Source organism: Phoxinus phoxinus (genome assembly GCF_949152265.1).
Source record: "Phoxinus phoxinus genome assembly, chromosome: 2".
Taxonomy (NCBI): domain Eukaryota; kingdom Metazoa; phylum Chordata; class Actinopteri; order Cypriniformes; family Leuciscidae; genus Phoxinus; species Phoxinus phoxinus.
Window position 1 is genome coordinate 45,028,083 of NC_136877.1, and position 11,269 is coordinate 45,039,351.

The 11,269-nt window shown below is 36.4% G+C and overlaps 1 protein-coding gene across 1 annotated transcript; it reads left to right on the top strand.

Moving 5' to 3' along the window:
* The first annotated feature begins 868 nt into the window (after positions 1 to 868).
* On the top strand, positions 869 to 8,861 carry rce1a (Ras converting CAAX endopeptidase 1a). The gene is made up of 8 exons (XM_079589075.1): positions 869 to 1,231; positions 1,686 to 1,788; positions 2,850 to 2,933; positions 3,135 to 3,213; positions 3,503 to 3,670; positions 4,603 to 4,674; positions 4,779 to 4,841; positions 5,562 to 8,861. The coding sequence occupies exons 1-8, from the start codon at positions 1,068 to 1,070 to the stop codon at positions 5,786 to 5,788; spliced, it is 960 nt and encodes a 319-aa protein (XP_079445201.1). The 5' UTR covers positions 869 to 1,067; the 3' UTR covers positions 5,789 to 8,861.
* The last annotated feature ends 2,408 nt before the right edge of the window (positions 8,862 to 11,269 follow it).

The window sequence follows — 11,269 nt, forward strand, 5'->3', positions numbered from 1 at the left end:
CAGCAGGGGCTAATTAATATTCGAAAACCAGGCTTCGCCATTAGAAGATTACTCGGCGTGATTAATATTCATGAGTTAAGCGTAGGCTTCGTGATTTCACCTCAGGATGGCGTTCGTGGGGTTGGCACCACAGCACTGCTGTTACATACGCGCTCAGTGACGCTCGAGCGAGGGATCTGACAGCTCGTGGAATCCTCCGCATTCTCCACATTTAGGGATACACCTGTGGAACAGTCACACCTGTAATAATATATGCAACGACTGTGCTGTGTGTCAGTGACAATGTGTCACTCACCTCTTAAATAAGACGACCATCAGCGCGCGATGATGCGCATGCTATTATATTAATTTTCAAAGTTGTATATTAAATAATGTAATTTTTGTATTATTTCAACCATAATAATAATAAAACTATTATACATGTAATAATACAACAATAAATAATATATAATCTCATTATATAATTTTCACAACAGAATAAAACAGCTAAAAACGTGTAACTTGTTGACCAGAGTAATGTCTTTATGGAAATCCCAAAAAGTTTTGGGGAGACCACTTGACAATAGACAAGCAAGGTAGACAAAATATGCATGTACCAAATAATATATACAGATACAATTATGCCGATAATGGCGTGGGATACAGTATGCATACATACAGTAGGCCTATATAATTATTTAAAAATATATATTGCACGGTGGGACATTTATTTATTTGAAACTTATTAGGTTATAGCGTCAAAGCGTTCCAGTTGTGAGTTTTATAAACTATCCGTCGTTTTCCTTTACCCCGTTTAATGTACAGTGAGTGACTGTATCATCATCAGCAGCTGTCACGAGTTGTGAATGGAAATATGGGATATGGGCCAGCAGGACCGGTCTCGCATTGATGGCGTCATCCTGTGGCGCCAAAACAGTCTCTTCTCGGCTTCTTTCCCAGAGTACCTCCATTGTGGACATACACTTATCTAGGATTACAAACAAAATCCCGTGTGCGGTGTTTAATGTGTCACCCACACCTGCAGTTTTCAGCGCGTCGTGTGGTTTTCAGCCCCTGTCGGTTTCGCCATGAAAGACGACGATGGTTTGACGGCAGGGTTTCATTCAACTCAACTCCATGCTAATGTGGCGGCTGTTCCTGATGGGCTTTGCTGGGCGTCGATCCTCTCCTGTTTACTGCTCGCGTGCTCCTATGTTGGAAGTTTATACGTTTGGAAAAGCGATTTACCAAGGTACGTTATGGCTTGTAAGTTAGACTTTGGCTGTGTCACAAAACATACCGAGCTCCCTAACTAGACAGCTTGTTTGACTATCATCGTTCGATTCGACGCTTAAATCATATTATGTAATTCGAATGTTCAAAATATCGTTTGGAATCGAATGTTCAAATACAGCTTGAATCGAACGTTCAGCATTGTTTGCGTTTAAAACATTTAAATATTGCTGTTCGAATAGAATGTTGAAAATGCAGGTCGAATGGAGCGTTCTAAACTATTTTGCTATATTTTTTGTCTTTTATATATTTATTTAGTCGATTATTTGTTGTGGCAGCCGTATGTGAAGCCTTGTCTTTTACCCACTGTCTTGTCTCATGTACCATACGCTGCTGGTTAGATGCTGCAAACGTATTACTGTGGAATGCATTAAAACAACACCGTTTGTTTGTATGGTTGTTTGCACCCACAGGGATCATCCTGCAGTGATAAAGAGGCGCTTCACTAGTGTGCTGATTGTGTCCGCTCTGGCTCCACTGTTTGTGTGGGCATGGAAAGAATTCACAGGCATCCAGGTTAGTTTACTGCAACACATATCTTTCATCCTTGCAGTTATGTGTTTACTGAAATTAAACTTGACAATTCTCATTTTGTGTGGAATATTGTAGTATTTATCAGTGGCGGGTTAGGTGCCTCGCTCAAGGGCACTTCAGTTGTGGGTAATAAGAGTGTAAGAAAGCACTGTTCATTCATCCCCCCACCTACATTTCCTGCTGGTACTGAGACTCGAACCTGCGACCTTCAGGTTACAAGCCGACTCTCTAACCATTAGGTCACAACTCCTCCAATGTTGACATAACTGCAAAAATATTAATATAATGAGTGATATGATGTTTGTTTAAAAAATATTACACTATGATGTTACAAAATGTCATTTTTCTGTTTGGTTGCGTAAGCTAGTTGGACAGAAACAGGAATTGTGTTGCCCTATGTGTAATAGTATAACAAGCAACATAGCATAACATAACTGATATTAGCCAATTTTAGTATGTGCATAATATTATACTCATAATGATAGCTGCATTGTACATATCTTTATTTTTTGCACGTTTCCCCTCATAATTTTCCCAATTTAGACTCCTGGTGCCCTTTTTTCTTATCCATAATTTCAATTTGTGCTGATTTAGAACATCAATTCCCAATGGACAAAAATCAATCACCCTCATTTTTGCAAAAAAATAAAGATATGTACGATGCAGCTATCATTATGAGTATAATATTATGCAACTGGCTATATTTCATGCCGACTTTAAACATTTCAGGTTATGTGAACTTTAATATGTCAAAAGGTGTTTGGTAGAGGGATTTTGTAAAGAGAATTGTTTTAAAGCTTTGAAAGGCTAACCAAATTATTAATCAGATGAGTAAAAACATATAAATTCAAAATGTCTGACATTGTTTGCTTATTATATGATATGTGGTTCTAGATCTCACTACATCATACAATCCTGTTTAGAGTTATAATAAGATAACATTATTTTTTTTAAATCATTTTTATTGTGAAGCGTTTTGTTTTGGCTTTGCGCTTAATCTTATTTGATGGTGAAACATCAGACGTGTTTGATTTCTCCTACAGCCTGGTCCCTCATTACTGGCCCTTATGGGGATCCGGTTGGAGGGTCTCATTCCTGCTATCATACTACCGCTCCTCCTGACCATGGTAAGTAAAGGACAAAGTCTGCACTTGGGGTTCTTTTCAAACAATTATTAAACAACAAGCAAACAACAGTTTTCCTTGGGCCTAAAGCAAAGTGTTATCCAAACCCCTTCAAATTGCACAAGAGTCTTTACATTGGACATCTGACCTGGCAATTTTTTTTTGTCTAGTATTCAATAATTGTATTACTGTCCTCTCTGTCAGGTGCTGTTTCTGGGCCCTCTGATCCAGCTAACCATGGATTGCCCCTGGGGGTTCATTGATGGGATAAAAGTTGTAGTCGGTAAGCAGCCTTTTCCTCTTCCAGTGATTCCTCCTGTGAATCTCTCTCTATTTATAAAGCTATTTGGGTTTTTAATAGTGTTAGTGAGCTGTCATGATGCTAAACCACTGAAAATGATGATTTCCTTAAATAAATTCTCATATCTGTTTTGGGGAAGTTGGAATAGGCGGCCAACTATCAATCAACTAGATTGATCTTTGTTGCTGTAAAACAATCAGAAAGGCTTTAGTGTCGTTGTTGTAAATGTGATTGATCTGTTATTTGTCTGTTATCTGTTATGTTTTTGCAGACCCATGCTTCTGGACGCTGTGTCTGAGCGACATGCGCTGGCTGAGGAACCAGGTTGTAGCGCCACTGACAGAGGAGCTGGTTTTTCGGGCATGCATGCTTCCCATGCTGGTACCCTGCGCCGGGCCCTCCACCGCAATCTTCACATGCCCGCTCTTCTTCGGCGTTGGTGAGTGGTGACTCGGGATGGTAACGGTTAATCAACAATCAATAATTGCTGATAATAATTTAATGGCTGATTAAGCAAGGTCATCTTTAGAGTGTGTGGTTTTGAGGTGTAAAGAGGTCAAGGTTTTCATGCATTGCTATCTACTTTCTTGCACTTTCTTATCTGTTTATCAGTGCATTTCTTGTACATTTTTTTATTTTATCAAATGTAATAACGTAATCTGACTTTTTTTGTCTGATGTAATCAAGGCCATGCAGATGAGGAAAATATTGTTGCCAAATAATATTTAATATATTTTAAAATGTAATTTTTTCCTGTGGCAAAGCTTAATTTTCAACAGCCTTTACATCAGTCTTCAGTCACATGATCCTTCAGAAATCATTCAGGGGCAATGGCTGCTGAAAATTCAGCTTTACCATCAAAGGAATAAATGAAATTTATTTTATTCATAATTATTGTAATTTTATTCATAATTATTGTAATAATATTTCACAAAGTTGCTGTGGTAACAATTTTTTTAATCAAATAAATGGAGCCATAGTTATTAGCATGAGACTTCAGTAACATGAAATCGTATTTATTCCAAACTGTTAACCGGTGGTTTAGACGGTGCAAATGTTTTATTTCATTGCAAGTTTTAATGTAATAACGGTTGCTGCAATAATAGCAATTACTAAAAACAGATTTGAAAACTCCAGGGAAATTATTATAGATACTATTGTAATAGGAAACCTGAGCATCCCATACGGTTTTGGCAGATGATCAACCCGCTCAAGTCTTATTTATTGCCTGTATTAATGTGTATTTGGCTGACCATCAAATGTAATTTATATTGCTTTATAGACTATTATTGTAATGGTAACCTTTTTTTTCTTCCTCCGCCTGTCTGTTTCTCTCTCTCTCTCTCTCTCTGTGTTTGCGTGTGACTGCAGCTCATTTTCACCATGTAATTGAGCTCCTGCGGTTCAGACAGGGCACTGTCTCAGGGATTTTCCTCTCTGCAGGTAACCGAGTCATTAGTTTACCGTCATCCTCAGTGCGAGTAATGCCGCCCGCGAGACATAATTACTCATGTCTGTGTTTGTTTGTGTGTCCGACTCCTTTTCAGTGTTCCAGTTCTCCTACACGGCAGTATTTGGAGCTTATACAGCCTTTATATTCATCAGGACAGGTGCATCTGTGATTTATCTTCAATACTACTGATGCTTATACTTATTCACAAGAGGTGTAAAAGTATAAAATAATACGTTTGGTGTTAAAAAATGTTTTTTTTTTACTATTTACTATTTTTTTAACTATTTTCATGACAATTAAGCACATTGACTTTCGTACTGCAAAAAAATCTCTCATGACTAATGCACTTACAGTAAAAAAAAATTTAAAAAATGGATTTGCATTAAATTGTCTTGTATTTAAAAATTATACATCATTATTTTTTGTGGTATTCCCTTAATGCCACTTCTATTAAAAATATTGCGTCCAGACATGATGATGATGATTCTTACTGTAAATTGAGAATTACAGTTAATAAGAATAATTTTTTGTTTGCATTACTGACAGTAATGATAATTTAGGAAGGAATAATGCTGGGAAGGAAGTATTTGTGGTATTGCCTTTATACCGGTTTTATTATAAAAAAAATATGAGAAGACATTATGATAGTTCTTACTGTAAATTGACAATTTCAATTATAATAACTTTTAGTTTGCATTACAGACAGTAATAATATTTAGGTAAGAAATTATTTAATTGAATGATTAATTTAATTTAAATGAAAATAATGTGACCTGGCAACTTTTATTGTAGTTCTGATACAACTAGATTTGTAACAAATGAATTGTAACAGCTTACAAATAAATACAACTATCTATTCCTGTTTGTGTGTCTGTAGGTCATTTGGTGGGTCCTGTGCTGTGCCATTCCTTCTGCAACTACATGGGTTTTCCAGCTCTCGGCACGGCCCTGGACCACCCGAACCGCCTCACGATTCTCTCTTTCTACGTGCTGGGGGTCGTTCTCTTCTTCCTCCTCCTCTTTCCCATGACTGACCCGCTCTTCTACGGTTTGCCCACTCCCGTCTGCACCCTGACCTCCACGCATGGGTCCATCTGTTCCTGATCCATCCTTACCCTCCATCCTGCGTTGCATCCATTCCTTCTCTCCAGCCATTTGAAAAGGTTTTGTTGCCGGTTTCACCAGGAGAGCGAGGGACTGCTGGAGAACAGGTATGAATATACACAGCCTCCGTGAGGTGCTCGGAAGATCTCGGTGGAAAGCAAAACATCCTCAGGTTTCACTGGAAGTTCTTTTTACCATTCAGCCGATGTTGCGTTATCAAGTGACTTCAGGCCTACGTTTGATGAAGACAAGATGATTATATGCGTCTGCATGTTTGTATGACAACATTTCCGTGTGTTTATCATGAGATTGGTGCTGGGGATAAAGATCACACACAATTACGGGTTTCCTAGGAAGATTTGTACACTGAAATGTGCATTTCTTAAATGCAAAACTCCCTATTTTTCTGCTCTGATATTAGAATCTTGCTCACATACACATCCATTGGTCTGGTGCCCTTACTTGAAGACAACATTTGTTTTTCCAGATGTTACAGATATTTTTTTTAGTTTTTTTATTGTCCAGAAATCGCATCATTCAATTCGGTAGGCTTAAATCTAGATAAATGTCTTTAGGTACACTATTGGAGCAATAGACCATGACCTTTTAGAATAACAAGATTTAGTGAGTGTGTATCAGAAGTTGAATTGCCCTGAGCACACAGCTTTTTGTGTAAGCCTGGACAGAATTGTGGCCTCAAGCACAACATTTCATGAGGTCTTTTTAGCGCATTGGTTGGTCTTGCTATAGCCGTTTGCTCATTTAAAAAAAAATAATAATAAAAATCGCTAATACCAATTACTGTTTATACTGTATAGAGATCATTTGTACAATTTCAGGATATTCAGTGATTTTGACCAATGGTCTTTTATTCATATTTAATGGAGAGCTAAATATATTCTTTTTACGTCAACATAGGAATTTCATTGTTAATTTAGTTGGTAGCACTGGAGGATATTGAGGTAGATTCAACACTTGTGCTTCAGAATTGGTGGAAATTCCAACACTTTCTATTTATGACGTTACTGTATAGTCATAAACAAACTGCATCAACATTGAAACTACTATATCAGAGAATTAAACCTAGAGTTCTTCAACTGATGCGTTTTACATTCTAAATCGGAATGCTAAGCTTTTTATAGATCTTTTATACATTACAAAGGACATCGTCATGATCTCATGAATTTTTAAGTGGAGTGTCCGTGAAAACTCATACCACTGAACTGCATGCTGCTACACTGGTGACGTATGGATGTTCGGATGATGATTGATATACAATCACCAAATATAACTCGCATAACTGCTTATAGATGTAGTTCACCCAAAAATGAAATTCTGACATTATGAATGTTTAGTCACCCTCATGTCGTGTCTTCTGTAGACGACCACAAAAGAAGATGTTAGTCAGAATGTTCATGCTGCTTTTTCCATAGAAGTGAAAAATTATAGGTCATATGACTTGTGCTATATTCCTCTCATTTGTGTGGCACATATTCAAATTTTCCTCACTAGGAAATTTACATAACAATCTTTAGTGTTCTATGGAAGAAAGATCATAATGAGGGCGAGTACATTTTTAATTTAAGTTTTTGTGTGAACTATCCCTTTAAGTTGGCAAATGCGGCTTGCTACTCCGAGTTAGAGGCTGCTTTGTGCAGAACATAAAATGTTATGTAGTTGTCTTTGGTTTCAGTTCTCATTAAATGTGAAAGCAGAGTATATAGAGAGACTATATAGAGCTATCATCTACTTAATATATTGGTATGGCTTGCCCTGACATTCATTATGTGTAGTGCATAGACCTTTCTGTGTTGTGAGAGACCATGCAAACATTTGAAGCAATAGTCTCACAAACAGGATCGAATCAGGGATTTCCATCTAGTGGCAAGTAAGAGGTTTGTTTGGGGTGTTTCTGTTATTCATTCCCAAAATAATTTCTTATTTGACTCTCTGTAAACAGCCAAAGTTATGGTAGGAATGTATCTCAAGGTACTACAGTGATCTGGGTTACTAGCGTCTAGCATTGAAATGAGTCTGTGTTTTAAGTGTGCCATAGTGAATATGACTGTATCAACGTGTTTGAGTATGCTGTATGTGAGCACTGTCTGTGACTGGCTACACCGAATGCTGCTTTAGTCTAGTTGCTTGCGCGCGTTACGGCCAACAGAGGGCGCCATTGTTGTGCTTTTGTGTTCTTTCGTTTTCCCGTGTTTTTATTAATCTATTTATCCGTTTTGCTTTGCATATGTAATCCTGTTATTAGATAATTTAATGAAACGATCATGAAAAAATGTCCTGATACTGAAAATACACGTTGAAGGTAAACTTTAAAAAATGCACTCATTGTTCCAGATTTGTTTGATAATTGAGCATGAGATGCTGAGTGGTTAAACTGCACTATGGGATGTTGAGTTGTGTTTAAGGAAAGCTGAACACACAGGTGCTCTGAGGACATGCTTGCTGTCAGCGCTGTGATTGATTACTGGTGTAACTTTTAGATGAAGAATGTTTGTAGTGAATATGTGTCGGAAGCTTGTCACCCATTCCTGTCCAATATGTTATTCTCACTTTCTTTCTTTGAAGTTTCTGCATTCATTAATTTTACTAGAGAGGTTTTTTTTCTGACATCGAGTTCACAGTGTTCTTTCTTTAATCTAGTTAGTTGCAAGCAAAATATTCTCATCTGGCTTGCGTTTGGATGCTTTGAACGTCATATTTACAGTAAGGAGGAGCAAGACATTCAAATGTATTTTTGCAAATGTGAAAGTAGCTGAGCACTGTTTTAGCTCATCGAAACATCACCTGTACAGTACACGAGGATCGCTACGCGGATGAATTGAATTGACTGGTTTGTGATTACAAACAAGTCTCATGTTTATACTGAGAGATATATTTTATAATCAAATCTATTTTGGTGACTCCGAGAATAATGTGCATGCTTGTTGTTTTGGATTATTGTGCGATGCAATTCACTGATGGACAAATGTTTTATGACAATCTTTCTGGGGGTCTTTCAATCCACTCTGCAAAACTCTGCCGTTTGTAAATAAATGAATGATTTTTTTTAAACGTCTCTTAGTTGTTTTCTTTTTATTATCTTTATTTCTGTATCTCTTCAAAGATGCAGTGTGTAATTTCTTTCCCAAACACTCCTGCCATGGTTCGGACAAACAGAAGGTCCTGCCTAAAACTCAAGCTCAGGTAAATGCAATGTTTTTAAAGCTGAGATATATGTATGCTAAACTGCGATGGAGGAACGTTTTTATGACATTGGAAAAGATAAACTCTTCAGCTTTAAGTAATATTATAATTATGGAAGCATTTCCAATACAGGTTTTAACCAAAATCATTGTGGCTTTATTTATTGTAATGGCAGCTTTTATATTTTGTGGTTGCTTTAATGTCTTACAAATACAATATAACTTCTTTTTCTCATAGTTGCAAATGTATTTCTCACAATTGTGTCTTTATATCTTATATAAATCTTTATATCTTTATTAACTTTTTTTATCTCACAATTACCGTTTTTTTTTTTTCTTACTTTAATGCGGAAATGTGCTTGAATTTGTTTCTGCTGAATGTAGAAACTAAATACGTTTACACAATGTAATTCCCCCATTATGCTATTTAAAAGGTTCCTTAATTTGATTTTGAAGGTCTCTTACAATAGGTTTACATGAATCCAAGGTCGAAAACACTTTAATCTTCTCATAATATCCATTAATATCCAATATTCACATCACCTCATTTCTCAAAGAGTCTGAAACGGTTCATTGGAAGATCCAGTCTCTCTAAACCCCTCCTTTCCAAGAGCCTACTCTGCTCTGATTGGTCAGATGGCCCAGTCTGTTGTGATTGGTCTACTGCTTACTGTGTGTGTCGGAAACACCTATTACCATATCTAAATTTCAGATCCGGAGGCTTCCTCGGCACTTGATACACAATGATAAGAACAGGAACGATGGCGTCTGTATTTCCGTATAAATTCCAGCGTGAGTCCTGATCCTTTTGAAGTGACTCAAAGTGGATTCACAGCACTGAAAACAGCGTCTTCTCGACATGTCGACAACATGAACTAAGCTCTTCCAGTCTCAGCTTCAACTACAGTGTTTGAGGGTCAAAGTAGACGTTGTTCGCTGACAGCCAATGAAGACCATAGACTGGCATTATGCAAATGTATTACATTGTTACTTCGGTATGTAACAAAAAGAGAGACTGGAATTACTGACGACTCGTTTCAGCAGTTCAGAATCGATTCTTTCTTTAAGGAGACAATAGCGTTATTTGTCGCGCATTTTACTCATTAAAACTTTGTAGACCTTTTACATTCACAAACAGCGTTATTACACACTGCATGAAAAGGTCACATCTAAAAAAGCACAATAGGTGCACTTTAAGAAGTTTGTCATTTTCCTATTGTGTTACCAGTGTTTGACCACCAGGGAAGAGGCGTTATGATAAAGATTTAACATTTATGCATATTTAAAATTCTTTCCTGTTCATGCTCCCTACTATTTATTCATTTCAGTACAAGTAAGCTGACAGCTCATCTTTTGAAATTTGTGAGCGTTGACAAAACTGGGCCAAGAACACTTGGGGATTGACAGTACCATTGTCGTCTCTTGCTCAGCCACAGTAGCGTGTCACGACGTGTATCTGTTCTCCCCTCTCTTTGAGATCGTGTGAATATTTTAGAGGTTGTGCCCATAGAATCAATCTTTGCAGGCTTGGAATTTTTCAGGAGAGACCGATACTGTTAATTACACGTCATCTCATCTGTGATGATTCAGTTGCTTCATACAAGTTAACAAATCGGAAACTAGAGTCGGTGAGAGTTATAATCAAATACAGTAAAAACAGTAATATTGTGAAATATTATTAGATTTACATTTTTTATATATATTTTAATGTAATTTATGCAAGTTCAAATCTAAATTCTATTAAAAAACGTACCCCGTGTGTGTCTACAAATGTCTAATAACACATATGTTATATTGTTATTATTATACAACACATAAACGCATATGTTTTTTGATTGAATGATTGATTTATACTTTAATTAAAAACTACTCTAATAAAAAAACATAATAACAAAAACTATATATTATATATGAATTATATATATATATATATATAATTCATATATATATATATATATATATATAAATGACACTGTTTTGGACAATTATATTGTGTAATTGGTCATATATTTAGAGTTTTTTTATATACATAAATATATAATATACACACACACACACACATATATATATATATATATATGTGTGTGTGTGTATATTTTATATATATATGTCTGTCTGTCTGTCTGTCTGTCTATCTGTCTGTGTTGAATAAGAAAAGAAAAACCTTACTAGCCCGAATCTTTCAAGCGGTTAGTTATCATTATTTAATGTTTTTAAATCACATTGAGACAGTACGGAGAGGTCTTTTGCTTTACGGCTCTGCGTTTCAAAGCGCTGTTCT

Bases quoted from the DNA above. Each gene is read 5' to 3' on its own strand.
- rce1a (XM_079589075.1), top strand. From the start codon at position 1,068: ATGAAAGACGACGATGGTTTGACGGCAGGGTTTCATTCAACTCAACTC. The intron at 3,671-4,602 runs GTGAGTGGTGAC...GTGTGACTGCAG, and splicing joins CCCGCTCTTCTTCGGCGTTG to CTCATTTTCACCATGTAATT. The intron at 4,675-4,778 runs GTAACCGAGTCA...ACTCCTTTTCAG, and splicing joins AGGGATTTTCCTCTCTGCAG to TGTTCCAGTTCTCCTACACG.